The 27,399-nt window shown below is 48.1% G+C and overlaps 1 protein-coding gene across 1 annotated transcript in view; it reads right to left on the bottom strand.

Moving 5' to 3' along the window:
- Window positions 1-27,399, bottom strand: part of LOC143484597 (uncharacterized) — a gene marked incomplete at its 3' end in the record, with an annotated part of 52,776 nt that overhangs the window by 6,444 nt on the left and 18,933 nt on the right. The window contains exons 15-32 of the mRNA XM_076983408.1: window positions 26,964-27,220; window positions 24,534-25,622; window positions 23,943-24,116; window positions 22,169-22,448; window positions 21,204-21,844; window positions 18,930-19,766; window positions 18,702-18,824; window positions 17,952-18,007; window positions 16,617-16,698; window positions 12,567-14,327; window positions 10,847-11,417; window positions 8,952-10,300; window positions 8,301-8,606; window positions 6,775-7,913; window positions 6,460-6,513; window positions 5,302-5,361; window positions 3,033-4,308; window positions 1,472-2,054 (exon numbers count right to left, since the gene is read on the bottom strand). Coding sequence (XP_076839523.1) covers window positions 1,472-2,054; window positions 3,033-4,308; window positions 5,302-5,361; window positions 6,460-6,513; window positions 6,775-7,913; window positions 8,301-8,606; window positions 8,952-10,300; window positions 10,847-11,417; window positions 12,567-14,327; window positions 16,617-16,698; window positions 17,952-18,007; window positions 18,702-18,824; window positions 18,930-19,766; window positions 21,204-21,844; window positions 22,169-22,448; window positions 23,943-24,116; window positions 24,534-25,622; window positions 26,964-27,220 — 10,638 coding nt within the window. The remainder of the gene's footprint in view (window positions 1-1,471; window positions 2,055-3,032; window positions 4,309-5,301; window positions 5,362-6,459; window positions 6,514-6,774; window positions 7,914-8,300; window positions 8,607-8,951; window positions 10,301-10,846; window positions 11,418-12,566; window positions 14,328-16,616; window positions 16,699-17,951; window positions 18,008-18,701; window positions 18,825-18,929; window positions 19,767-21,203; window positions 21,845-22,168; window positions 22,449-23,942; window positions 24,117-24,533; window positions 25,623-26,963; window positions 27,221-27,399) is intronic.

The raw sequence follows: 27,399 nt of genomic DNA, 5'->3' as shown, positions 1-27,399 counted from the left end.
GGAAGTGGTAGTAGCTGAAGAGGTTGTTGATAGGGTGGTGGGAGTGGTAGGAGAAGTGCTTGGTGTGGTAGTTGCTTCAGAGGTTGTTGATGGGGTGGTGGTAGTTGTTGCCGTAGTGCTGGAAGTGGTAGTAGCAGCAGAGGTTGTTGATTGGGTTGTGTTAATGGAAGGAGTAGTGCTGGAATTGGTAGTAGCAGTAGAGGTTGTTGATGGGGTGGGGGTTGTGATCGGAGTAGTGCTTGTAGGACTTGTAGCAGTAGAGGTTGTTGATGGGGAGGTGGTAATGATAGGAGTAGTGCTGGAGGTAGTAGTAGATGTCGATGTTGTTGATGAGGTTGTGGTAAAACTAGGAGTAGTGCTTGGAGTGGTAGTAGAAGTAGAGTTTGTTGATGGGGTGGTGGTAATGGAAGGAGTAGTGCTTGGCGTGGTACTAGCTGTAGAGCTTGTTGATGGGCTGGTGGTAGTGATAGGAGTAGTGATTGGCGTGGTAGTAGCAGTAGAGGTTGTTGATGGGAAGGTGGTAGTTGTAGTAATAGTGCTGGTAGTGTTAGTTGCTTCAGAGGTTGTTGATGGGGTGGTGGTAGTTGTTGCCATTGTGCTGGGAGTGGTAGTAGCAGCAGAGGTTGTTGATGGGGTTGTGTTAATGGAAGGAGTAGTGCTGGAAGTGGTAGTAGCTGAAGAGGTTGTTGATAGGGTGGTGGGAGTGGTAGGAGAAGTGCTTGGTGTGGTAGTTGCTTCAGAGGTTGTTGATGGGGTGGTGGTAGTTGTTGCCGTAGTGCTGGAAGTGGTAGTAGCAGCAGAGGTTGTTGATTGGGTTGTGTTAATGGAAGGAGTAGTGCTGGAATTGGTAGTAGCAGTAGAGGTTGTTGATGGGGTGGGGGTTGTGATCGGAGTAGTGCTTGTAGGACTTGTAGCAGTAGAGGTTGTTGATGGGGAGGTGGTAATGATAGGAGTAGTGCTGGAGGTAGTAGTAGATGTCGATGTTGTTGATGAGGTTGTGGTAATACTAGGAGTAGTGCTTGGAGTGGTAGTAGAAATAGAGGTTGTTGATGGCGTGGTGGTAATGGAAGGAGTAGTGCTTGGCGTGGTACTAGCTGTAGAGCTTGTTGATGGGCTGGTGGTAGTGATAGGAGTAGTGATTGGCGTGGTAGTAGCAGTAGAGGTTGTTGATGGGAAGGTGGTAGTTGTAGTAATAGTGCTGGTAGTGTTAGTTGCTTCAGAGGTTGTTGATGGGGTGGTGGTAGTTGTTGCCATTGTGCTGGGAGTGGTAGTAGCAGCAGAGGCTGTTGATGGGGTTGTGTTAATGGAAGAAGTAGTGCTGGAAGTGGTAGTAGCTGAAGAGGTTGTTGATGGGGTGGTGGGAGTGGTAGGAGTAGTGCTTGGTGTGGTAGTAGCAGTAGAGGTTGTTGATGGAGTGGTGGTAGTGATCGGAGGAGTGCTTGGAGTGGTTGTAGCAGTAGAAGTTGTTGATGGGGAGGTGGTAGTGGTAGGAGTAGTGCTTGTAGTGGAAGTTGTTTCAGAGGTTGTTGATGGGGTGGTGGTAATGATAGGAGTAGTGCTGGAGGTAGAAGTAGATGTTGATGTTGTTGATGAGGTTGTGGTAATACTAGGAGTAGTGCTTGGAGTGGTAGTAGAAGTAGAGCTTGTTGATGGGGTGGTGGTAATGGAAGGAGTAGTGCTTGGCGTGGTACTAGCTGTAGAGCTTGTTGATGGGCTGGTGGTAGTGATAGGAGTAGTGATTGGCGTGGTAGTTGCAGTAGAGGTTGTTGATGGGTTGGTGGTAGTGATCGGAGTAGTGCTTGTAGGACTTGTAGCAGTAGAGGTTGTTGATGGGGAGGTGGTAATGATAGGAGTAGTGCTGGAGGTAGTAGTAGATGTCGACGTTGTTGATGAGGTTGTGGTAATAGAAGGAGTAGTGCTGAGAGTGGTAGTAGCTGTAGAGGTTGTTGATGGGGTGGTGGAAGTGATTGGAGTAGTGCTTGGTGTGGTAGTAGCAGTAGAGTTTGATGATGGGGTGTTGGTAGTGATAGGACTAGTGCTGGAAGTGGCAGTAGCTATAGAGGTTGTTGGGGTGGTGGCAGTATTGCTGGTAGTGGTAGTCGCAGAAGACGATGTCAAAGGTGTTTTGATTTTGTTGGAAATGGGAGGGGCAGTAGATGATAATGAGGTAGTAGTAGAAGTAGGAATAGTGCTGGAAGTGGTAGTAGCAATAGAGCTTGTTGATGGGGTGTTGGTAATAGAAGGAGTAGTGCTGGAAGTGGTAGTAGCAATAGAGCTTGTTGATGGGGTGTTGGTAATAGAAGGAGTAGTGCTGGAAGTGGTAGTAGCTGAAGAGGTTGATGATGGGGTGGTGGTAATGGAAGGAGTAGTGCTGGAATTGGTAGTAGCAGTAGAGGTTGTTGATGGGGTGGTGGTTGTGATCGGAGTAGTGCTTGTAGGACTTGTAGCAGTAGAGGTTGTTGATGGGGAGGTGGTAATGATAGGAGTAGTGCTGGAGGTAGTAGTAGATGTCGATGTTGTTGATGAGGTTGTGGTAAAACTAGGAGTAGTGCTTGGAGTGGTAGTAGCTGTAGAGCTTGTTGATGGGCTGGTGGTAGTGATAGGAGTAGTGATTGGCGTGGTACTAGCTGTAGAGCTTGTTGATGGGCTGGTGGTAGTGATAGGAGTAGTGATTGGCGTGGTAGTAGCAGTAGAGGTTGTTGATGGGAAGGTGGTAGTTGTAGTAATAGTGCTGGTAGTGTTAGTTGCTTCAGAGGTTGTTGATGGGGTGGTGGTAGTTGTTGCCATTGTGCTGGGAGTGGTAGTAGCAGCAGAGGTTGTTGATGGGGTTGTGTTAATGGAAGGAGTAGTGCTGGAAGTGGTAGTAGCTGAAGAGGTTGTTGATAGGGTGGTGGGAGTGGTAGGAGAAGTGCTTGGTGTGGTAGTTGCTTCAGAGGTTGTTGATGGGGTGGTGGTAGTTGTTGCCGTAGTGCTGGAAGTGGTAGTAGCAGCAGAGGTTGTTGATTGGGTTGTGTTAATGGAAGGAGTAGTGCTGGAATTGGTAGTAGCAGTAGAGGTTGTTGATGGGGTGGGGGTTGTGATCGGAGTAGTGCTTGTAGGACTTGTAGCAGTAGAGGTTGTTGATGGGGAGGTGGTAATGATAGGAGTAGTGCTGGAGGTAGTAGTAGATGTCGATGTTGTTGATGAGGTTGTGGTAATACTAGGAGTAGTGCTTGGAGTGGTAGTAGAAATAGAGGTTGTTGATGGCGTGGTGGTAATGGAAGGAGTAGTGCTTGGCGTGGTACTAGCTGTAGAGCTTGTTGATGGGCTGGTGGTAGTGATAGGAGTAGTGATTGGCGTGGTAGTAGCAGTAGAGGTTGTTGATGGGAAGGTGGTAGTTGTAGTAATAGTGCTGGTAGTGTTAGTTGCTTCAGAGGTTGTTGATGGGGTGGTGGTAGTTGTTGCCATTGTGCTGGGAGTGGTAGTAGCAGCAGAGGCTGTTGATGGGGTTGTGTTAATGGAAGAAGTAGTGCTGGAAGTGGTAGTAGCTGAAGAGGTTGTTGATGGGGTGGTGGGAGTGGTAGGAGTAGTGCTTGGTGTGGTAGTAGCAGTAGAGGTTGTTGATGGAGTGGTGGTAGTGATCGGAGGAGTGCTTGGAGTGGTTGTAGCAGTAGAAGTTGTTGATGGGGAGGTGGTAGTGGTAGGAGTAGTGCTTGTAGTGGAAGTTGTTTCAGAGGTTGTTGATGGGGTGGTGGTAATGATAGGAGTAGTGCTGGAGGTAGAAGTAGATGTTGATGTTGTTGATGAGGTTGTGGTAATACTAGGAGTAGTGCTTGGAGTGGTAGTAGAAGTAGAGCTTGTTGATGGGGTGGTGGTAATGGAAGGAGTAGTGCTTGGCGTGGTACTAGCTGTAGAGCTTGTTGATGGGCTGGTGGTAGTGATAGGAGTAGTGATTGGCGTGGTAGTTGCAGTAGAGGTTGTTGATGGGTTGGTGGTAGTGATCGGAGTAGTGCTTGTAGGACTTGTAGCAGTAGAGGTTGTTGATGGGGAGGTGGTAATGATAGGAGTAGTGCTGGAGGTAGTAGTAGATGTCGACGTTGTTGATGAGGTTGTGGTAATAGAAGGAGTAGTGCTGAGAGTGGTAGTAGCTGTAGAGGTTGTTGATGGGGTGGTGGAAGTGATTGGAGTAGTGCTTGGTGTGGTAGTAGCAGTAGAGTTTGATGATGGGGTGTTGGTAGTGATAGGACTAGTGCTGGAAGTGGCAGTAGCTATAGAGGTTGTTGGGGTGGTGGCAGTATTGCTGGTAGTGGTAGTCGCAGAAGACGATGTCAAAGGTGTTTTGATTTTGTTGGAAATGGGAGGGGCAGTAGATGATAATGAGGTAGTAGTAGAAGTAGGAATAGTGCTGGAAGTGGTAGTAGCAATAGAGCTTGTTGATGGGGTGTTGGTAATAGAAGTAGTAGTGCTGGAAGTGGTAGTAGCAATAGAGCTTGTTGATGGGATGTTGGTAATAGAAGGAGTAGTGCTGGAAGTGGTAGTAGCTGAAGAGGTTGATGATGGGTTGGTGGTAATGGAAGGAGTAGTGCTGGAAGTGGTAGTAGCTGAAGAGGTTGTTGATGGGGTGGTGGTTGTGATCGGAGTAGTGCTTGTAGGACTTGTAGCAGTAGAGGTTGTTGATGGGGAGGTGGTAATGATAGGAGTAGTGCTGGAGGTAGTAGTAGATGTCGATGTTGTTGATGAGGTTGTGGTAAAACTAGGAGTAGTGCTTGGAGTGGTAGTAGAAGTAGAGTTTGTTGATGGGGTGGTGGTAATGGAAGGAGTAGTGCTTGGCGTGGTACTAGCTGTAGAGCTTGTTGATGGGCTGGTGGTAGTGATAGGAGTAGTGATTGGCGTGGTAATAGCAGTAGAGGTTGTTGATGGGAAGGTGGTAGTTGTAGTAATAGTGCTGGTAGTGTTAGTTGCTTCAGAGGTTGTTGATGGGGTGGTGGTAGTTGTTGCCATTGTGCTGGGAGTGGTAGTAGCAGCAGAGGTTGTTGATGGGGTTGTGTTAATGGAAGGAGTAGTGCTGGAAGTGGTAGTAGCTGAAGAGGTTGTTGATGGGGTGGTGGGAGTGGTAGGAGAAGTGCTTGGTGTGGTAGTTGCTTCAGAGGTTGTTGATGGGGTGGTGGTAGTTGTTGCCATAGTGCTGGAAGTGGTAGTAGCAGCAGAGGTTGTTGATGGGGTTGTTTTAATGGAAGGAGTAGTGCTGGAAGTGGTAGTAGCTGAAGAGGTTGTTGATGGGGTGGTGGGAGTGGTAGGAGAAGTGCTTGGTGTGGTAGTTGCTTCAGAGGTTGTTGATGGGGTGGTGGTAGTTGTTGCCGTAGTGCTGGAAGTGGTAGTAGCAGCAGAGGTTGTTGATGGGGTTGTGTTAATGGAAGGAGTAGTGCTGGAATTGGTAGTAGCAGTAGAGGTTGTTGATGGGGTGGTGGTTGTGATCGGAGTAGTGCTTGTAGGACTTGTAGCAGTAGAGGTTGTTGATGGGGAGGTGGTAATGATAGGAGTAGTGCTGGAGGTAGTAGTAGATGTCGATGTTGTTGATGAGGTTGTGGTAATACTAGGAGTAGTGCTTGGAGTGGTAGTAGAAATAGAGGTTGTTGATGGGGTGGTGGTAATGGAAGGAGTAGTGCTTGGCGTGGTACTAGCTGTAGAGCTTGTTGATGGGCTGGTGGTAGTGATAGGAGTAGTGATTGGCGTGGTAGTAGCAGTAGAGGTTGTTGATGGGAAGGTGGTAGTTGTAGTAATAGTGCTGGTAGTGTTAGTTGCTTCAGAGGTTGTTGATGGGTTGGTGGTAGTGATCGGAGTAGTGCTTGTAGTGGTTGAAGCAGTAGAGGTTGTTGATGTGGAGGTGGTAATGATAGGAGTAGTGCTGGAGGTAGTAGTAGATGTCGACGTTGTTGATGAGGTTGTGGTAATAGAAGGAGTAGTGCTGAGAGTGGTAGTAGCTGTAGAGGTTGTTGATGGGGTGGTGGAAGTGATTGGAGTAGTGCTTGGTGTGGTAGTAGCAGTAGAGTTTGATGATGGGGTGTTGGTAGTGATAGGACTAGTGCTGGAAGTGGCAGTAGCTATAGAGGTTGTTGGGGTGGTGGCAGTATTGCTGGTAGTGGTAGTCGCAGAAGACGATGTCAAAGGTGTTTTGATTTTGTTGGAAATGGGAGGGGCAGTAGATGATAATGAGGTAGTAGTAGAAGTAGGAATAGTGCTGGAAGTGGTAGTAGCAATAGAGCTTGTTGATGGGGTGTTGGTAATAGAAGTAGTAGTGCTGGAAGTGGTAGTAGCAATAGAGCTTGTTGATGGGATGTTGGTAATAGAAGGAGTAGTGCTGGAAGTGGTAGTAGCTGAAGAGGTTGATGATGGGTTGGTGGTAATGGAAGGAGTAGTGCTGGAAGTGGTAGTAGCTGAAGAGGTTGTTGATGGGGTGGTGGTTGTGATCGGAGTAGTGCTTGTAGGACTTGTAGCAGTAGAGGTTGTTGATGGGGAGGTGGTAATGATAGGAGTAGTGCTGGAGGTAGTAGTAGATGTCGATGTTGTTGATGAGGTTGTGGTAAAACTAGGAGTAGTGCTTGGAGTGGTAGTAGAAGTAGAGTTTGTTGATGGGGTGGTGGTAATGGAAGGAGTAGTGCTTGGCGTGGTACTAGCTGTAGAGCTTGTTGATGGGCTGGTGGTAGTGATAGGAGTAGTGATTGGCGTGGTAGTAGCAGTAGAGGTTGTTGATGGGAAGGTGGTAGTTGTAGTAATAGTGCTGGTAGTGTTAGTTGCTTCAGAGGTTGTTGATGGGGTGGTGGTAGTTGTTGCCATTGTGCTGGGAGTGGTAGTAGCAGCAGAGGTTGTTGATGGGGTTGTGTTAATGGAAGGAGTAGTGCTGGAAGTGGTAGTAGCTGAAGAGGTTGTTGATGGGGTGGTGGGAGTGGTAGGAGAAGTGCTTGGTGTGGTAGTTGCTTCAGAGGTTGTTGATGGGGTGGTGGTAGTTGTTGCCGTAGTGCTGGAAGTGGTAGTAGCAGCAGAGGTTGTTGATGGGGTTGTTTTAATGGAAGGAGTAGTGCTGGAAGTGGTAGTAGCTGAAGAGGTTGTTGATGGGGTGGTGGGAGTGGTAGGAGAAGTGCTTGGTGTGGTAGTTGCTTCAGAGGTTGTTGATGGGGTGGTGGTAGTTGTTGCCGTAGTGCTGGAAGTGGTAGTAGCAGCAGAGGTTGTTGATGGGGTTGTGTTAATGGAAGGAGTAGTGCTGGAATTGGTAGTAGCAGTAGAGGTTGTTGATGGGGTGGTGGTTGTGATTGTAGTAGTGCTTGTAGGACTTGTAGCAGTAGAGGTTGTTGATGGGGAGGTGGTAATGATAGGAGTAGTGCTGGAGGTAGTAGTAGATGTCGATGTTGTTGATGAGGTTGTGGTAATACTAGGAGTAGTGCTTGGAGTGGTAGTAGAAATAGAGGTTGTTGATGGGGTGGTGGTAATGGAAGGAGTAGTGCTTGGCGTGGTACTAGCTGTAGAGCTTGTTGATGGGCTGGTGGTAGTGATAGGAGTAGTGATTGGCGTGGTAGTAGCAGTAGAGGTTGTTGATGGGAAGGTGGTAGTTGTAGTAATAGTGCTGGTAGTGTTAGTTGCTTCAGAGGTTGTTGATGGGTTGGTGGTAGTGATCGGAGTAGTGCTTGTAGTGGTTGAAGCAGTAGAGGTTGTTGATGGGGAGGTGGTAATGATAGGAGTAGTGCTGGAGGTAGTAGTAGATGTCGACGTTGTTGATGAGGTTGTGGTAATAGAAGGAGTAGTGCTGAGAGTGGTAGTAGCTGTAGAGGTTGTTGATGGGGTGGTGGAAGTGATTGGAGTAGTGCTTGGTGTGGTAGTAGCAGTAGAGTTTGATGATGGGGTGTTGGTAGTGATAGGACTAGTGCTGGAAGTGGCAGTAGCTATAGAGGTTGTTGGGGTGGTGGCAGTATTGCTGGTAGTGGTAGTCGCAGAAGACGATGTCAAAGGTGTTTTGATTTTGTTGGAAATGGGAGGGGCAGTAGATGATAATGAGGTAGTAGTAGAAGTAGGAATAGTGCTGGAAGTGGTAGTAGCAATAGAGCTTGTTGATGGGGTGTTGGTAATAGAAGTAGTAGTGCTGGAAGTGGTAGTAGCAATAGAGCTTGTTGATGGGATGTTGGTAATAGAAGGAGTAGTGCTGGAAGTGGTAGTAGCTGAAGAGGTTGATGATGGGTTGGTGGTAATGGAAGGAGTAGTGCTGGAAGTGGTAGTAGCTGAAGAGGTTGTTGATGGGGTGGTGGTTGTGATCGGAGTAGTGCTTGTAGGACTTGTAGCAGTAGAGGTTGTTGATGGGGAGGTGGTAATGATAGGAGTAGTGCTGGAGGTAGTAGTAGATGTCGATGTTGTTGATGAGGTTGTGGTAAAACTAGGAGTAGTGCTTGGAGTGGTAGTAGAAGTAGAGTTTGTTGATGGGGTGGTGGTAATGGAAGGAGTAGTGCTTGGCGTGGTACTAGCTGTAGAGCTTGTTGATGGGCTGGTGGTAGTGATAGGAGTAGTGATTGGCGTGGTAGTAGCAGTAGAGGTTGTTGATGGGAAGGTGGTAGTTGTAGTAATAGTGCTGGTAGTGTTAGTTGCTTCAGAGGTTGTTGATGGGGTGGTGGTAGTTGTTGCCATTGTGATGGGAGTGGTAGTAGCAACAGAGGCTGTTGATGGGGTTGTGTTAATGGAAGAAGTAGTGCTGGAAGTGGTAGTAGCTGAAGAGGTTGTTGATGGGGTGGTGGGAGTGGTAGGAGTAGTGCTTGGTGTGGTAGTAGCAGTAGAGGTTGTTGATGGAGTGGTGGTAGTGATCGGAGGAGTGCTTGGAGTGGTTGTAGCAGTAGAAGTTGTTGATAGGGAGGTGGTAGTGGTAGGAGTAGTGCTTGTAGTGGAAGTTGTTTCAGAGGTTGTTGATGGGGTGGTGGTAATGATAGGAGTAGTGCTGGAGGTAGAAGTAGATGTTGATGTTGATGAGGTTGTGGTAATACTAGGAGTAGTGCTTGGAGTGGTAGTAGAAGTAGAGCTTGTTGATGGGGTGGTGGTAATGGAAGGAGTAGTGCTTGGCGTGGTACTAGCTGTAGAGCTTGTTGATGGGCTGGTGGTAGTGATAGGAGTAGTGATTGGCGCGGTAGTTGCAGTAGAGGTTGTTGATGGGTTGGTGGTAGTGATCGGAGTAGTGCTTGTAGTGGTTGAAGCAGTAGAGGTTGTTGATGGGGAGGTGGTAATGATAGGAGTAGTGCTGGAGGTAGTAGTAGATGTCAACGTTGTTGATGAGGTTGTGGTAATAGAAGGAGTAGTGCTGAGAGTGGTAGTAGCTGTAGAGGTTGTTGATGGGGTGGTGGAAGTGATTGGAGTAGTGCTTGGTGTGGTAGTAGCAGTAGAGTTTGATGATGGGGTGTTGGTAGTGATAGGACTAGTGCTGGAAGTGGCAGTAGCTATAGAGGTTGTTGGGGTGGTGGCAGTATTGCTGGTAGTGGTAGTCGCAGAAGACGATGTCAAAGGTGTTTTGATTTTGTTGGAAATGGGAGGGGCAGTAGATGATAATGAGGTAGTAGTAGAAGTAGGAATAGTGCTGGAAGTGGTAGTAGCAATAGAGCTTGTTGATGGGGTGTTGGTAATAGAAGGAGTAGTGCTGGAAGTGGTAGTAGCAATAGAGCTTGTTGATGGGGTGTTGGTAATAGAAGGAGTAGTGCTGGAAGTGGTAGTAGCTGAAGAGGTTGATGATGGGGTGGTGGTAATGGAAGGAGTAGTGCTGGAATTGGTAGTAGCAGTAGAGGTTGTTGATGGGGTGGTGGTTGTGATCGGAGTAGTGCTTGTAGGACTTGTAGCAGTAGAGGTTGTTGATGGGGAGGTGGTAATGATAGGAGTAGTGCTGGAGGTAGTAGTAGATGTCGATGTTGTTGATGAGGTTGTGGTAAAACTAGGAGTAGTGCTTGGAGTGGTAGTAGCTGTAGAGCTTGTTGATGGGCTGGTGGTAGTGATAGGAGTAGTGATTGGCGTGGTAGTAGCAGTAGAGGTTGTTGATGGGAAGGTGGTAGTTGTAGTAATAGTGCTGGTAGTGTTAGTTGCTTCAGAGGTTGTTGATGGGGTGGTGGTAGTTGTTGCCATTGTGCTGGGAGTGGTAGTAGCAGCAGAGGTTGTTGATGGGGTTGTGTTAATGGAAGGAGTAGTGCTGGAAGTGGTAGTAGCTGAAGAGGTTGTTGTTGGGGTGGTGGGAGTGGTAGGAGAAGTGCTTGGTGTGGTAGTTGCTTCAGAGGTTGTTGATGGGGTGGTGGTAGTTGTTGCCGTAGTGCTGGAAGTGGTAGTAGCAGCAGAGGTTGTTGATGGGGTTGTTTTAATGGAAGGAGTAGTGCTGGAAGTGGTAGTAGCTGAAGAGGTTGTTGATGGGGTGGTGGGAGTGGTAGGAGAAGTGCTTGGTGTGGTAGTTGCTTCAGAGGTTGTTGATGGGGTGGTGGTAGTTGTTGCCGTAGTGCTGGAAGTGGTAGTAGCAGCAGAGGTTGTTGATGGGGTTGTGTTAATGGAAGGAGTAGTGCTGGAATTGGTAGTAGCAGTAGAGGTTGTTGATGGGGTGGTGGTTGTGATCGGAGTAGTGCTTGTAGGACTTGTAGCAGTAGAGGTTGTTGATGGGGAGGTGGTAATGATAGGAGTAGTGCTGGAGGTAGTAGTAGATGTCGATGTTGTTGATGAGGTTGTGGTAATACTAGGAGTAGTGCTTGGAGTGGTAGTAGAAATAGAGGTTGTTGATGGGGTGGTGGTAATGGAAGGAGTAGTGCTTGGCGTGGTACTAGCTGTAGAGCTTGTTGATGGGCTGGTGGTAGTGATAGGAGTAGTGATTGGCGTGGTAGTAGCAGTAGAGGTTGTTGATGGGAAGGTGGTAGTTGTAGTAATAGTGCTGGTAGTGTTAGTTGCTTCAGAGGTTGTTGATGGGGTGGTGGTAGTTGTTGCCGTAGAGCTGGAAGTGGTAGTAGCTGAAGAGGTTGTTGATGGGGTTGTGTTAATGGAAGGAGTAGTGCTGGAAGTGGTAGTAGCTGAAGAGGTTGTTGATGGGGTGGTGGGAGTGGTAGGAGAAGTGCTTGGTGTGGAAGTTGCTTCAGAGGTTGTTGATGGGGTGGTGGTAGTTGTTGCCGTAGTGCTGGAAGTGGTAGTAGCAATAGAGCTTGTTGATGGGGTGTTGGTAATAGAAGGAGTAGTGCTGGAAGTGGTAGTAGCTGAAGAGGTTGATGATGGGGTGGTGGTAATGGAAGGAGTAGTGCTGGAAGTGGTAGTAGCTGAAGAGGTTGTTGATGGGGTGGTGGTTGTGATCGGAGTAGTGCTTGTAGGACTTGTAGCAGTAGAGGTTGTTGATGGGGAGGTGGTAATGATAGGAGTAGTGCTGGAGGTAGTAGTAGATGTCGATGTTGATGAGGTTGTGGTAAAACTAGGAGTAGTGCTTGGAGTGGTAGTAGAAGTAGAGTTTGTTGATGGGGTGGTGGTAATGGAAGGAGTAGTGCTTGGCGTGGTACTAGCTGTAGAGCTTGTTGATGGGCTGGTGGTAGTGATAGGAGTAGTGATTGGCGTGGTAGTAGCAGTAGAGGTTGTTGATGGGAAGGTGGTAGTTGTAGTAATAGTGCTGGTAGTGTTAGTTGCTTCAGAGGTTGTTGATGGGGTGGTGGTAGTTGTTGCCATTGTGCTGGGAGTGGTAGTAGCAGCAGAGGTTGTTGATGGGGTTGTGTTAATGGAAGGAGTAGTGCTGGAAGTGGTAGTAGCTGAAGAGGTTGTTGATGGGGTGGTGGGAGTGGTAGGAGAAGTGCTTGGTGTGGTAGTTGCTTCAGAGGTTGTTGATGGGGTGGTGGTAGTTGTTGCCGTAGTGCTGGAAGTGGTAGTAGCAGCAGAGGTTGTTGATGGGGTTGTGTTAATGGAAGGAGTAGTGCTGGAATTGGTAGTAGCAGTAGAGGTTGTTGATGGGGTGGTGGTTGTGATCGGAGTAGTGCTTGTAGGACTTGTAGCAGTAGAGGTTGTTGATGGGGAGGTGGTAATGATAGGAGTAGTGCTGGAGGTAGTAGTAGATGTCGATGTGGGTGATGAGGTTGTGGTAATACTAGGAGTAGTGCTTGGAGTGGTAGTAGAAATAGAGGTTGTTGATGGGGTGGTGGTAATGGAAGGAGTAGTGCTTGGCGTGGTACTAGCTGTAGAGCTTGTTGATGGGCTGGTGGTAGTGATAGGAGTAGTGATTGGCGTAGTAGTAGCAGTAGAGGTTGTTGATGGGAAAGTGGTAGTTGTAGGAGTAGTGCTGGTAGTGTTAGTTGCTTCAGAGGTTGTTGATGGGGTGGTGGTAGTTGTTGCCATTGTGCTGGGAGTGGTAGTAGCAGCAGAGGTTGTTGATGGGGTTGTGTTAATGGAAGGAGTAGTGCTGGAATTGGTAGTAGCAGTAGAGGTTGTTGATGGGGTGGTGGTTGTGATTGGAGTAGTGCTTGTAGGACTTGTAGCAGTAGAGGTTGTTGATGGGGAGGTGGTAATGATAGGAGTAGTGCTGGAGGTAGTAGTAGATGTCGATGTTGTTGATGAGGTTGTGGTAATACTAGGAGTAGTGCTTTGAGTAGTAGTAGAAGTAGAGTTTGTTGATGGGGTGGTGGTAATGGAAGGAGTAGTGCTTGGCATGGTACTAGCTGTAGAGCTTGTTGATGGGCTGGTGGTAGTGATAGGAGTAGTGATTGGCGTGGTAGTAGCAGTAGAGGTTGTTGATGGGAAAGTGGTAGTTGTAGGAGTAGTGCTGGTAGTGGTAGTTGCTTCAGAGGTTTTTGATGGGGTGGTGGTAGTGATCGGAGAAGTGCTTGTAGTGGTTGTAGCAGTAGAAGTTGTTGATGGAGTGGTGGGAATGGTAGGAGTAGTGCTTGGTGTGGTAGTAGTAGTAGAGGTTGATGGGGTGGTGGTAGTGATCGAAGGAGTGCTTGGAGTGGTTGTAGCAGTAGAAGATGTTGATGGGGAGGTGGTAGTTGTAATAGTGCTGGTAGTGTTAGTTGCTTCAGAGGTTGTTGATGGGGTTGTGTTAATGGAAGGAGTAGTGCTGGAAGTGGTAGTAGCTGAAGAGGTTGTTGATAGGGTGGTGGGAGTGGTAGGAGTAGTGCTTGGTGTGGTAGTAGCAGTAGAGGTTGTTGAGGGGAAGGTGGTAGTTGTAGTAATAGTGCTGGTAGTGTTAGTTGCTTCAGAGGTTGTTGATGGGGTGGTGGTAGTTGTTGCCATTGTGCTGGGAGTGGTAGTAGCAGCAGAGGTTGTTGATGGGGTTGTGTTAATGGAAGGAGTAGTGCTGGAAGTGGTAGTAGCTGAAGAGGTTGTTGATGGGGTGGTGGGAGTGGTAGGAGAAGTGCTTGGTGTGGTAGTTGCTTCAGAGGTTGTTGATGGGGTGGTGGTAGTTGTTGCCGTAGTGCTGGAAGTGGTAGTAGCAGCAGAGGTTGTTGATGGGGTTGTTTTAATGGAAGGAGTAGTGCTGGAAGTGGTAGTAGCTGAAGAGGTTGTTGATGGGGTGGTGGGAGTGGTAGGAGAAGTGCTTGGTGTGGTAGTTGCTTCAGAGGTTGTTGATGGGGTGGTGGTAGTTGTTGCCGTAGTGCTGGAAGTGGTAGTAGCAGCAGAGGTTGTTGATGGGGTTGTGTTAATGGAAGGAGTAGTGCTGGAATTGGTAGTAGCAGTAGAGGTTGTTGATGGGGTGGTGGTTGTGATTGTAGTAGTGCTTGTAGGACTTGTAGCAGTAGAGGTTGTTGATGGGGAGGTGGTAATGATAGGAGTAGTGCTGGAGGTAGTAGTAGATGTCGATGTTGTTGATGAGGTTGTGGTAATACTAGGAGTAGTGCTTGGAGTGGTAGTAGAAATAGAGGTTGTTGATGGGGTGGTGGTAATGGAAGGAGTAGTGCTTGGCGTGGTACTAGCTGTAGAGCTTGTTGATGGGCTGGTGGTAGTGATAGGAGTAGTGATTGGCGTGGTAGTAGCAGTAGAGGTTGTTGATGGGAAGGTGGTAGTTGTAGTAATAGTGCTGGTAGTGTTAGTTGCTTCAGAGGTTGTTGATGGGTTGGTGGTAGTGATCGGAGTAGTGCTTGTAGTGGTTGAAGCAGTAGAGGTTGTTGATGGGGAGGTGGTAATGATAGGAGTAGTGCTGGAGGTAGTAGTAGATGTCGACGTTGTTGATGAGGTTGTGGTAATAGAAGGAGTAGTGCTGAGAGTGGTAGTAGCTGTAGAGGTTGTTGATGGGGTGGTGGAAGTGATTGGAGTAGTGCTTGGTGTGGTAGTAGCAGTAGAGTTTGATGATGGGGTGTTGGTAGTGATAGGACTAGTGCTGGAAGTGGCAGTAGCTATAGAGGTTGTTGGGGTGGTGGCAGTATTGCTGGTAGTGGTAGTCGCAGAAGACGATGTCAAAGGTGTTTTGATTTTGTTGGAAATGGGAGGGGCAGTAGATGATAATGAGGTAGTAGTAGAAGTAGGAATAGTGCTGGAAGTGGTAGTAGCAATAGAGCTTGTTGATGGGGTGTTGGTAATAGAAGTAGTAGTGCTGGAAGTGGTAGTAGCAATAGAGCTTGTTGATGGGATGTTGGTAATAGAAGGAGTAGTGCTGGAAGTGGTAGTAGCTGAAGAGGTTGTTGATGGGGTGGTGGTTGTGATCGGAGTAGTGCTTGTAGGACTTGTAGCAGTAGAGGTTGTTGATGGGGAGGTGGTAATGATAGGAGTAGTGCTGGAGGTAGTAGTAGATGTCGATGTTGTTGATGAGGTTGTGGTAAAACTAGGAGTAGTGCTTGGAGTGGTAGTAGAAGTAGAGTTTGTTGATGGGGTGGTGGTAATGGAAGGAGTAGTGCTTGGCGTGGTACTAGCTGTAGAGCTTGTTGATGGGCTGGTGGTAGTGATAGGAGTAGTGATTGGCGTGGTAGTAGCAGTAGAGGTTGTTGATGGGAAGGTGGTAGTTGTAGTAATAGTGCTGGTAGTGTTAGTTGCTTCAGAGGTTGTTGATGGGGTGGTGGTAGTTGTTGCCATTGTGCTGGGAGTGGTAGTAGCAGCAGAGGTTGTTGATGGGGTTGTGTTAATGGAAGGAGTAGTGCTGGAAGTGGTAGTAGCTGAAGAGGTTGTTGATGGGGTGGTGGGAGTGGTAGGAGAAGTGCTTGGTGTGGTAGTTGCTTCAGAGGTTGTTGATGGGGTGGTGGTAGTTGTTGCCGTAGTGCTGGAAGTGGTAGTAGCAGCAGAGGTTGTTGATGGGGTTGTTTTAATGGAAGGAGTAGTGCTGGAAGTGGTAGTAGCTGAAGAGGTTGTTGATGGGGTGGTGGGAGTGGTAGGAGAAGTGCTTGGTGTGGTAGTTGCTTCAGAGGTTGTTGATGGGGTGGTGGTAGTTGTTGCCGTAGTGCTGGAAGTGGTAGTAGCAGCAGAGGTTGTTGATGGGGTTGTGTTAATGGAAGGAGTAGTGCTGGAATTGATAGTAGCAGTAGAGGTTGTTGATGGGGTGGTGGTTGTGATCGGAGTAGTGCTTGTAGGACTTGTAGCAGTAGAGGTTGTTGATGGGGAGGTGGTAATGATAGGAGTAGTGCTGGAGGTAGTAGTAGATGTCGATGTTGTTGATGAGGTTGTGGTAATACTAGGAGTAGTGCTTGGAGTGGTAGTAGAAATAGAGGTTGTTGATGGGGTGGTGGTAATGGAAGGAGTAGTGCTTGGCGTGGTACTAGCTGTAGAGCTTGTTGATGGGCTGGTGGTAGTGATAGGAGTAGTGATTGGCGTGGTAGTAGCAGTAGAGGTTGTTGATGGGAAGGTGGTAGTTGTAGTAATAGTGCTGGTAGTGTTAGTTGCTTCAGAGGTTGTTGATGGGGTGGTGGTAGTTGTTGCCATTGTGATGGGAGTGGTAGTAGCAACAGAGGCTGTTGATGGGGTTGTGTTAATGGAAGAAGTAGTGCTGGAAGTGGTAGTAGCTGAAGAGGTTGTTGATGGGGTGGTGGGAGTGGTAGGAGTAGTGCTTGGTGTGGTAGTAGCAGTAGAGGTTGTTGATGGAGTGGTGGTAGTGATCGGAGGAGTGCTTGGAGTGGTTGTAGCAGTAGAAGTTGTTGATAGGGAGGTGGTAGTGGTAGGAGTAGTGCTTGTAGTGGAAGTTGTTTCAGAGGTTGTTGATGGGGTGGTGGTAATGATAGGAGTAGTGCTGGAGGTAGAAGTAGATGTTGATGTTGATGAGGTTGTGGTAATACTAGGAGTAGTGCTTGGAGTGGTAGTAGAAGTAGAGCTTGTTGATGGGGTGGTGGTAATGGAAGGAGTAGTGCTTGGCGTGGTACTAGCTGTAGAGCTTGTTGATGGGCTGGTGGTAGTGATAGGAGTAGTGATTGGCGCGGTAGTTGCAGTAGAGGTTGTTGATGGGTTGGTGGTAGTGATCGGAGTAGTGCTTGTAGTGGTTGAAGCAGTAGAGGTTGTTGATGGGGAGGTGGTAATGATAGGAGTAGTGCTGGAGGTAGTAGTAGATGTCAACGTTGTTGATGAGGTTGTGGTAATAGAAGGAGTAGTGCTGAGAGTGGTAGTAGCTGTAGAGGTTGTTGATGGGGTGGTGGAAGTGATTGGAGTAGTGCTTGGTGTGGTAGTAGCAGTAGAGTTTGATGATGGGGTGTTGGTAGTGATAGGACTAGTGCTGGAAGTGGCAGTAGCTATAGAGGTTGTTGGGGTGGTGGCAGTATTGCTGGTAGTGGTAGTCGCAGAAGACGATGTCAAAGGTGTTTTGATTTTGTTGGAAATGGGAGGGGCAGTAGATGATAATGAGGTAGTAGTAGAAGTAGGAATAGTGCTGGAAGTGGTAGTAGCAATAGAGCTTGTTGATGGGGTGTTGGTAATAGAAGGAGTAGTGCTGGAAGTGGTAGTAGCAATAGAGCTTGTTGATGGGGTGTTGGTAATAGAAGGAGTAGTGCTGGAAGTGGTAGTAGCTGAAGAGGTTGATGATGGGGTGGTGGTAATGGAAGGAGTAGTGCTGGAATTGGTAGTAGCAGTAGAGGTTGTTGATGGGGTGGTGGTTGTGATCGGAGTAGTGCTTGTAGGACTTGTAGCAGTAGAGGTTGTTGATGGGGAGGTGGTAATGATAGTAGTGCTGGAGGTAGTAGTAGATGTCGATGTTGTTGATGAGGTTGTGGTAAAACTAGGAGTAGTGCTTGGAGTGGTAGTAGCTGTAGAGCTTGTTGATGGGCTGGTGGTAGTGATAGGAGTAGTGATTGGCGTGGTAGTAGCAGTAGAGGTTGTTGATGGGAAGGTGGTAGTTGTAGTAATAGTGCTGGTAGTGTTAGTTGCTTCAGAGGTTGTTGATGGGGTGGTGGTAGTTGTTGCCATTGTGCTGGGAGTGGTAGTAGCAGCAGAGGTTGTTGATGGGGTTGTGTTAATGGAAGGAGTAGTGCTGGAAGTGGTAGTAGCTGAAGAGGTTGTTGTTGGGGTGGTGGGAGTGGTAGGAGAAGTGCTTGGTGTGGTAGTTGCTTCAGAGGTTGTTGATGGGGTGGTGGTAGTTGTTGCCGTAGTGCTGGAAGTGGTAGTAGCAGCAGAGGTTGTTGATGGGGTTGTTTTAATGGAAGGAGTAGTGCTGGAAGTGGTAGTAGCTGAAGAGGTTGTTGATGGGGTGGTGGGAGTGGTAGGAGAAGTGCTTGGTGTGGTAGTTGCTTCAGAGGTTGTTGATGGGGTGGTGGTAGTTGTTGCCGTAGTGCTGGAAGTGGTAGTAGCAGCAGAGGTTGTTGATGGGGTTGTGTTAATGGAAGGAGTAGTGCTGGAATTGGTAGTAGCAGTAGAGGTTGTTGATGGGGTGGTGGTTGTGATCGGAGTAGTGCTTGTAGGACTTGTAGCAGTAGAGGTTGTTGATGGGGAGGTGGTAATGATAGGAGTAGTGCTGGAGGTAGTAGTAGATGTCGATGTTGTTGATGAGGTTGTGGTAATACTAGGAGTAGTGCTTGGAGTGGTAGTAGAAATAGAGGTTGTTGATGGGGTGGTGGTAATGGAAGGAGTAGTGCTTGGCGTGGTACTAGCTGTAGAGCTTGTTGATGGGCTGGTGGTAGTGATAGGAGTAGTGATTGGCGTGGTAGTAGCAGTAGAGGTTGTTGATGGGAAGGTGGTAGTTGTAGTAATAGTGCTGGTAGTGTTAGTTGCTTCAGAGGTTGTTGATGGGGTGGTGGTAGTTGTTGCCGTAGAGCTGGAAGTGGTAGTAGCTGAAGAGGTTGTTGATGGGGTTGTGTTAATGGAAGGAGTAGTGCTGGAAGTGGTAGTAGCTGAAGAGGTTGTTGATGGGGTGGTGGGAGTGGTAGGAGAAGTGCTTGGTGTGGAAGTTGCTTCAGAGGTTGTTGATGGGGTGGTGGTAGTTGTTGCCGTAGTGCTGGAAGTGGTAGTAGCAATAGAGCTTGTTGATGGGGTGTTGGTAATAGAAGGAGTAGTGCTGGAAGTGGTAGTAGCTGAAGAGGTTGATGATGGGGTGGTGGTAATGGAAGGAGTAGTGCTGGAAGTGGTAGTAGCTGAAGAGGTTGTTGATGGGGTGGTGGTTGTGATCGGAGTAGTGCTTGTAGGACTTGTAGCAGTAGAGGTTGTTGATGGGGAGGTGGTAATGATAGGAGTAGTGCTGGAGGTAGTAGTAGATGTCGATGTTGATGAGGTTGTGGTAAAACTAGGAGTAGTGCTTGGAGTGGTAGTAGAAGTAGAGTTTGTTGATGGGGTGGTGGTAATGGAAGGAGTAGTGCTTGGCGTGGTACTAGCTGTAGAGCTTGTTGATGGGCTGGTGGTAGTGATAGGAGTAGTGATTGGCGTGGTAGTAGCAGTAGAGGTTGTTGATGGGAAGGTGGTAGTTGTAGTAATAGTGCTGGTAGTGTTAGTTGCTTCAGAGGTTGTTGATGGGGTGGTGGTAGTTGTTGCCATTGTGCTGGGAGTGGTAGTAGCAGCAGAGGTTGTTGATGGGGTTGTGTTAATGGAAGGAGTAGTGCTGGAAGTGGTAGTAGCTGAAGAGGTTGTTGATGGGGTGGTGGGAGTGGTAGGAGAAGTGCTTGGTGTGGTAGTTGCTTCAGAGGTTGTTGATGGGGTGGTGGTAGTTGTTGCCGTAGTGCTGGAAGTGGTAGTAGCAGCAGAGGTTGTTGATGGGGTTGTGTTAATGGAAGGAGTAGTGCTGGAATTGGTAGTAGCAGTAGAGGTTGTTGATGGGGTGGTGGTTGTGATCGGAGTAGTGCTTGTAGGACTTGTAGCAGTAGAGGTTGTTGATGGGGAGGTGGTAATGATAGGAGTAGTGCTGGAGGTAGTAGTAGATGTCGATGTGGGTGATGAGGTTGTGGTAATACTAGGAGTAGTGCTTGGAGTGGTAGTAGAAATAGAGGTTGTTGATGGGGTGGTGGTAATGGAAGGAGTAGTGCTTGGCGTGGTACTAGCTGTAGAGCTTGTTGATGGGCTGGTGGTAGTGATAGGAGTAGTGATTGGCGTAGTAGTAGCAGTAGAGGTTGTTGATGGGAAAGTGGTAGTTGTAGGAGTAGTGCTGGTAGTGTTAGTTGCTTCAGAGGTTGTTGATGGGGTGGTGGTAGTTGTTGCCATTGTGCTGGGAGTGGTAGTAGCAGCAGAGGTTGTTGATGGGGTTGTGTTAATGGAAGGAGTAGTGCTGGAATTGGTAGTAGCAGTAGAGGTTGTTGATGGGGTGGTGGTTGTGATTGGAGTAGTGCTTGTAGGACTTGTAGCAGTAGAGGTTGTTGATGGGGAGGTGGTAATGATAGGAGTAGTGCTGGAGGTAGTAGTAGATGTCGATGTTGTTGATGAGGTTGTGGTAATACTAGGAGTAGTGCTTTGAGTAGTAGTAGAAGTAGAGTTTGTTGATGGGGTGGTGGTAATGGAAGGAGTAGTGCTTGGCGTGGTACTAGCTGTAGAGCTTGTTGATGGGCTGGTGGTAGTGATAGGAGTAGTGATTGGCGTGGTAGTAGCAGTAGAGGTTGTTGATGGGAAAGTGGTAGTTGTAGGAGTAGTGCTGGTAGTGGTAGTTGCTTCAGAGGTTTTTGATGGGGTGGTGGTAGTGATCGGAGAAGTGCTTGTAGTGGTTGTAGCAGTAGAAGTTGTTGATGGAGTGGTGGGAATGGTAGGAGTAGTGCTTGGTGTGGTAGTAGTAGTAGAGGTTGATGGGGTGGTGGTAGTGATCGAAGGAGTGCTTGGAGTGGTTGTAGCAGTAGAAGATGTTGATGGGGAGGTGGTAGTTGTAATAGTGCTGGTAGTGTTAGTTGCTTCAGAGGTTGTTGATGGGGTTGTGTTAATGGAAGGAGTAGTGCTGGAAGTGGTAGTAGCTGAAGAGGTTGTTGATAGGGTGGTGGGAGTGGTAGGAGTAGTGCTTGGTGTGGTAGTAGCAGTAGAGGTTGTTGATGGGAAGGTGGTAGTTGTAGTAATAGTGCTGGTAGTGTTAGTTGCTTCAGAGGTTGTTGATGGGGTGGTGGTAGTTGTTGCCATTGTGCTGGGAGTGGTAGTAGCAGCAGAGGTTGTTGATGGGGTTGTGTTAATGGAAGGAGTAGTGCTGGAAGTGGTAGTAGCTGAAGAGGTTGTTGATAGGGTGGTGGGAGTGGTAGGAGAAGTGCTTGGTGTGGTAGTTGCTTCAGAGGTTGTTGATGGGGTGGTGGTAGTTGTTGCCGTAGTGCTGGAAGTGGTAGTAGCAGCAGAGGTTGTTGATTGGGTTGTGTTAATGGAAGGAGTAGTGCTGGAATTGGTAGTAGCAGTAGAGGTTGTTGATGGGGTGGGGGTTGTGATCGGAGTAGTGCTTGTAGGACTTGTAGCAGTAGAGGTTGTTGATGGGGAGGTGGTAATGATAGGAGTAGTGCTGGAGGTAGTAGTAGATGTCGATGTTGTTGATGAGGTTGTGGTAATACTAGGAGTAGTGCTTGGAGTGGTAGTAGAAATAGAGGTTGTTGATGGCGTGGTGGTAATGGAAGGAGTAGTGCTTGGCGTGGTACTAGCTGTAGAGCTTGTTGATGGGCTGGTGGTAGTGATAGGAGTAGTGATTGGCGTGGTAGTAGCAGTAGAGGTTGTTGATGGGAAGGTGGTAGTTGTAGTAATAGTGCTGGTAGTGTTAGTTGCTTCAGAGGTTGTTGATGGGGTGGTGGTAGTTGTTGCCATTGTGCTGGGAGTGGTAGTAGCAGCAGAGGCTGTTGATGGGGTTGTGTTAATGGAAGAAGTAGTGCTGGAAGTGGTAGTAGCTGAAGAGGTTGTTGATGGGGTGGTGGGAGTGGTAGGAGTAGTGCTTGGTGTGGTAGTAGCAGTAGAGGTTGTTGATGGAGTGGTGGTAGTGATCGGAGGAGTGCTTGGAGTGGTTGTAGCAGTAGAAGTTGTTGATGGGGAGGTGGTAGTGGTAGGAGTAGTGCTTGTAGTGGAAGTTGTTTCAGAGGTTGTTGATGGGGTGGTGGTAATGATAGGAGTAGTGCTGGAGGTAGAAGTAGATGTTGATGTTGTTGATGAGGTTGTGGTAATACTAGGAGTAGTGCTTGGAGTGGTAGTAGAAGTAGAGCTTGTTGATGGGGTGGTGGTAATGGAAGGAGTAGTGCTTGGCGTGGTACTAGCTGTAGAGCTTGTTGATGGGCTGGTGGTAGTGATAGGAGTAGTGATTGGCGTGGTAGTTGCAGTAGAGGTTGTTGATGGGTTGGTGGTAGTGATCGGAGTAGTGCTTGTAGGACTTGTAGCAGTAGAGGTTGTTGATGGGGAGGTGGTAATGATAGGAGTAGTGCTGGAGGTAGTAGTAGATGTCGACGTTGTTGATGAGGTTGTGGTAATAGAAGGAGTAGTGCTGAGAGTGGTAGTAGCTGTAGAGGTTGTTGATGGGGTGGTGGAAGTGATTGGAGTAGTGCTTGGTGTGGTAGTAGCAGTAGAGTTTGATGATGGGGTGTTGGTAGTGATAGGACTAGTGCTGGAAGTGGCAGTAGCTATAGAGGTTGTTGGGGTGGTGGCAGTATTGCTGGTAGTGGTAGTCGCAGAAGACGATGTCAAAGGTGTTTTGATTTTGTTGGAAATGGGAGGGGCAGTAGATGATAATGAGGTAGTAGTAGAAGTAGGAATAGTGCTGGAAGTGGTAGTAGCAATAGAGCTTGTTGATGGGGTGTTGGTAATAGAAGGAGTAGTGCTGGAAGTGGTAGTAGCTGAAGAGGTTGATGATGGGTTGGTGGTAATGGAAGGAGTAGTGCTGGAAGTGGTAGTAGCTGAAGAGGTTGTTGATGTGGTGGTGGTTGTGATCGGAGTAGTGCTTGTAGGACTTGTAGCAGTAGAGGTTGTTGATGGGGAGGTGGTAATGATAGGAGTAGTGCTGGAGGTAGTAGTAGATGTCGATGTTGTTGATGAGGTTGTGGTAAAACTAGGAGTAGTGCTTGGAGTGGTAGTAGAAGTAGAGTTTGTTGATGGGGTGGTGGTAATGGAAGGAGTAGTGCTTGGTGTGGTACTAGCTGTAGAGCTTGTTGATGGGCTGGTGGTAGTGATAGGAGTAGTGATTGGCGTGGTAGTAGCAGTAGAGGTTGTTGATGGGAAGGTGGTAGTTGTAGTAATAGTGCTGGTAGTGTTAGTTGCTTCAGAGGTTGTTGATGGGGTGGTGGTAGTTGTTGCCATTGTGCTGGGAGTGGTAGTAGCAGCAGAGGTTGTTGATGGGGTTGTGTTAATGGAAGGAGTAGTGCTGGAAGTGGTAGTAGCTGAAGAGGTTGTTGATGGGGTGGTGGGAGTGGTAGGAGAAGTGCTTGGTGTGGTAGTTGCTTCAGAGGTTGTTGATGGGGTGGTGGTAGTTGTTGCCGTAGTGCTGGAAGTGGTAGTAGCAGCAGAGGTTGTTGATGGGGTTGTTTTAATGGAAGGAGTAGTGCTGGAAGTGGTAGTAGCTGAAGAGGTTGTTGATGGGGTGGTGGGAGTGGTAGGAGAAGTGCTTGGTGTGGTAGTTGCTTCAGAGGTTGTTGATGGGGTGGTGGTAGTTGTTGCCGTAGTGCTGGAAGTGGTAGTAGCAGCAGAGGTTGTTGATGGGGTTGTGTTAATGGAAGGAGTAGTGCTGGAATTGGTAGTAGCAGTAGAGGTTGTTGATGGGGTGGTGGTTGTGATCGGAGTAGTGCTTGTAGGACTTGTAGCAGTAGAGGTTGTTGATGGGGAGGTGGTAATGATAGGAGTAGTGCTGGAGGTAGTAGTAGATGTCGATGTTGTTGATGAGGTTGTGGTAATACTAGGAGTAGTGCTTGGAGTGGTAGTAGAAATAGAGGTTGTTGATGGGGTGGTGGTAATGGAAGGAGTAGTGCTTGGCGTGGTACTAGCTGTAGAGCTTGTTGATGGGCTGGTGGTAGTGATAGGAGTAGTGATTGGCGTGGTAGTAGCAGTAGAGGTTGTTGATGGGAAGGTGGTAGTTGTAGTAATAGTGCTGGAAGTGTTAGTTGCTTCATAGGTTGTTGATGGGGTGGTGGTAGTTGTTGCCATAGTGCTGGGAGTGGTAGTAGAAGCAGAGGTTGTTGATGGGGTTGTGTTAATGGAAGGAGTAGTGCTGGAAGTGGTAGTAGCTGAAGAGGTTGTTGATGGGGTGGTGGGAGTGGTAGAAGTGCTTGGTGTGGTGGTTGCTTTAGAGGTTGTTGATGGGGTGGTGGTAGTTGTTGCCATTGTTCTGGGAGTGGTAGTAGCAGCAGAGGTTGTTGATGGGGTTGTGGTAATGGAAGGAGTAGTGCTGGAAGTGGTAGTAGCTGAAGAGGTTGTTGATGGGGTTGTGTTAATGGAAGGAGTAGTGCTGGAAGTGGTAGTAGCTGAAGAGGTTGTTGATGGGGTGGTGGGAGTGGTAGGAGAAGTGCTTGGTGTGGTAGTTGCTTCAGAGGTTGTTGATGGGGTGGTGGTAGTTGTTGCCGTAGTGCTGGAAGTGGTAGTAGCAGCAGAGGTTGTTGATGGGGTTGTGTTAATGGAAGGAGTAGTGCTGGAATTGGTAGTAGCAGTAGAGGTTGTTGATGGGGTGGTGGTTGTGATCGGAGTAGTGCTTGTAGGACTTGTAGCAGTAGAGGTTGTTGATGGGGAGGTGGTAATGATAGGAGTAGTGCTGGAGGTAGTAGTAGATGTCGATGTTGTTGATGAGGTTGTGGTAATACTAGGAGTAGTGCTTGGAGTGGTAGTAGAAATAGAGGTTGTTGATGGGGTGGTGGTAATGGAAGGAGTAGTGCTTGGCATGGTACTAGCTGTAGAGCTTGTTGATGGGCTAGTGGTAGTGATAGGAGTAGTGATTGGCATGGTAGTAGCAGTAGAGGTTGTTGATGGGAAGGTGGTAGTTGTTGCCGTAGTGCTGGAAGTGGTAGTAGCAGCAGAGGTTGTTGATGGGGTTGCGTTAATGGAAGGAGTAGTGCTGAAATTGGTAGTAGCAGTAGAGGTTGTTGATGGGGAGGTGGTAATGATAGGAGTAGTGCTGGAGGTAGTAGTAGATGTCGATGTTGTTGATGAGGTTGTGGTAATACTAGGAGTAGTGCTTCGAGTAGTAGTAGAAGTAAAGTTTGTTGATGGGGTGGTGGTAATGGAAGGAGTAGTGCTTGGCATGGTACTAGCTGTAGAGCTTGTTGATGGGCTGGTGGTAGTGATAGGAGTAGTGATTGGCGTGGTAGTAGCAGTAGAGGTTGTTGATGGGAAAGTGGTAGTTGTAGGAGTAGTGCTGGTAGTGTTAGTTGCTTCAGAGGTTGTTGATGGGGTGGTGGTAGTTGTTGCCATTGTGCTGGGAGTGGTAGTAGCAGCAGAGGTTGTTGATGGGGTTGTGTTAATGGAAGGAGTAGTGCTGGAATTGGTAGTAGCAGTAGAGGTTGTTGATGGGGTGGTGGTTGTGATTGGAGTAGTGCTTGTAGGACTTGTAGCAGTAGAGGTTGTTGATGGGGAGGTGGTAATGATAGGAGTAGTGCTGGAGGTAGTAGTAGATGTCGATGTTGTTGATGAGGTTGTGGTAATACTAGGAGTAGTGCTTTGAGTAGTAGTAGAAGTAGAGTTTGTTGATGGGGTGGTGGTAATGGAAGGAGTAGTGCTTGGCGTGGTACTAGCTGTAGAGCTTGTTGATGGGCTGGTGGTAGTGATAGGAGTAGTGATTGGCGTGGTAGTAGCAGTAGAGGTTGTTGATGGGAAAGTGGTAGTTGTAGGAGTAGTGCTGGTAGTGGTAGTTGCTTCAGAGGTTTTTGATGGGGTGGTGGTAGTGATCGGAGAAGTGCTTGTAGTGGTTGTAGCAGTAGAAGTTGTTGATGGAGTGGTGGGAATGGTAGGAGTAGTGCTTGGTGTGGTAGTAGTAGTAGAGGTTGATGGGGTGGTGGTAGTGATCGAAGGAGTGCTTGGAGTGGTTGTAGCAGTAGAAGATGTTGATGGGGAGGTGGTAGTTGTAATAGTGCTGGTAGTGTTAGTTGCTTCAGAGGTTGTTGATGGGGTTGTGTTAATGGAAGGAGTAGTGCTGGAAGTGGTAGTAGCTGAAGAGGTTGTTGATAGGGTGGTGGGAGTGGTAGGAGTAGTGCTTGGTGTGGTAGTAGCAGTAGAGGTTGTTGATGGGAAGGTGGTAGTTGTAGTAATAGTGCTGGTAGTGTTAGTTGCTTCAGAGGTTGTTGATGGGGTGGTGGTAGTTGTTGCCATTGTGCTGGGAGTGGTAGTAGCAGCAGAGGTTGTTGATGGGGTTGTGTTAATGGAAGGAGTAGTGCTGGAAGTGGTAGTAGCTGAAGAGGTTGTTGATAGGGTGGTGGGAGTGGTAGGAGAAGTGCTTGGTGTGGTAGTTGCTTCAGAGGTTGTTGATGGGGTGGTGGTAGTTGTTGCCGTAGTGCTGGAAGTGGTAGTAGCAGCAGAGGTTGTTGATTGGGTTGTGTTAATGGAAGGAGTAGTGCTGGAATTGGTAGTAGCAGTAGAGGTTGTTGATGGGGTGGGGGTTGTGATCGGAGTAGTGCTTGTAGGACTTGTAGCAGTAGAGGTTGTTGATGGGGAGGTGGTAATGATAGGAGTAGTGCTGGAGGTAGTAGTAGATGTCGATGTTGTTGATGAGGTTGTGGTAATACTAGGAGTAGTGCTTGGAGTGGTAGTAGAAATAGAGGTTGTTGATGGCGTGGTGGTAATGGAAGGAGTAGTGCTTGGCGTGGTACTAGCTGTAGAGCTTGTTGATGGGCTGGTGGTAGTGATAGGAGTAGTGATTGGCGTGGTAGTAGCAGTAGAGGTTGTTGATGGGAAGGTGGTAGTTGTAGTAATAGTGCTGGTAGTGTTAGTTGCTTCAGAGGTTGTTGATGGGGTGGTGGTAGTTGTTGCCATTGTGCTGGGAGTGGTAGTAGCAGCAGAGGCTGTTGATGGGGTTGTGTTAATGGAAGAAGTAGTGCTGGAAGTGGTAGTAGCTGAAGAGGTTGTTGATGGGGTGGTGGGAGTGGTAGGAGTAGTGCTTGGTGTGGTAGTAGCAGTAGAGGTTGTTGATGGAGTGGTGGTAGTGATCGGAGGAGTGCTTGGAGTGGTTGTAGCAGTAGAAGTTGTTGATGGGGAGGTGGTAGTGGTAGGAGTAGTGCTTGTAGTGGAAGTTGTTTCAGAGGTTGTTGATGGGGTGGTGGTAGTTGTTGCCGTAGTGCTGGAAGTGGTAGTAGCAGTAGAGGTTGTTGATGGCATGGTGGTAGTGATCAGAGGGGTGTTTGGAGTGGTTGTAGCAGTAGAAGTTGTTGATGGGGTAGTGGTCGTGATAGGAGTAGTGCCCGTAGTGGTAGTTGCTTCAGAGGTTGTTGATGGGGTGGTGGTAGTGGTAGGAGTAGTGCTAGTACTTGTAGTAGCAGCAGAGGATGTAGATGTAGTGGTAGTGTTTGGAGTAGTGCTGGTAGTGGTAATAGTAGTAGAGCTTGTTGATGGGGTGGTGGTTGTGGTAGGAGTAGTGCCTGTAGTGGTAGTTGCTTCAGAGGTTGTTGATGGGGTTGTGGTAGTGATAGGAGTAGTGCTAGTACTTGTAGTAGCAGCAGAGGATGTAGATGGGGTGATGGTAGTGGTAGTCACAGTAGAGGTTGTTGATGGGGTGCTGGTAGTGGTCAGAGTAGTGCTTGTAGCAGTAGAGGTTGTTGATGGTGTGGTTGTAGTGGAGGGGATAGTGCTGGTAGTGGTAGTTGCTTCAGAGGATGTTGATGGGGTGGTGGTAGTGGTAGCAGTAGTGCTCGTAATGGTAGTTGATTCAGAGGTTGTTGATGGGGTTGTGGAAGTGGTTGGAGTAGTGCTAGTACTTTTAGTAGCAGCAGAGGATGTAGATGGGGTAGTGGTAGTGGTAGCAGTAGTGCTAGTAGTGGTAGTAGCAGTAGAGGTTGTTGATGGGGTGGTGGTAGTGGTAGGAGAAGGGCTCATAGTGGTAGTAGCAGGCAAGTTTGGTGATGGGGTGGTGGTAGTGGTAGGAGTAGTGCTAGTAGTGGTAGTTGCTTGAGAGGTTGTTGATGGGGTGGTGGTACCGGTTAGAGTAGTGCTGGTAGTGCTTGTAGCAGTAGAGGT

This window comes from Brachyhypopomus gauderio, chromosome 20 (assembly GCF_052324685.1).
Source record: "Brachyhypopomus gauderio isolate BG-103 chromosome 20, BGAUD_0.2, whole genome shotgun sequence".
Classification (NCBI taxonomy): domain Eukaryota; kingdom Metazoa; phylum Chordata; class Actinopteri; order Gymnotiformes; family Hypopomidae; genus Brachyhypopomus; species Brachyhypopomus gauderio.
Note: the sequence above shows the minus strand (reverse complement) of the source record. Positions and strands in the feature narration are given on the sequence as shown.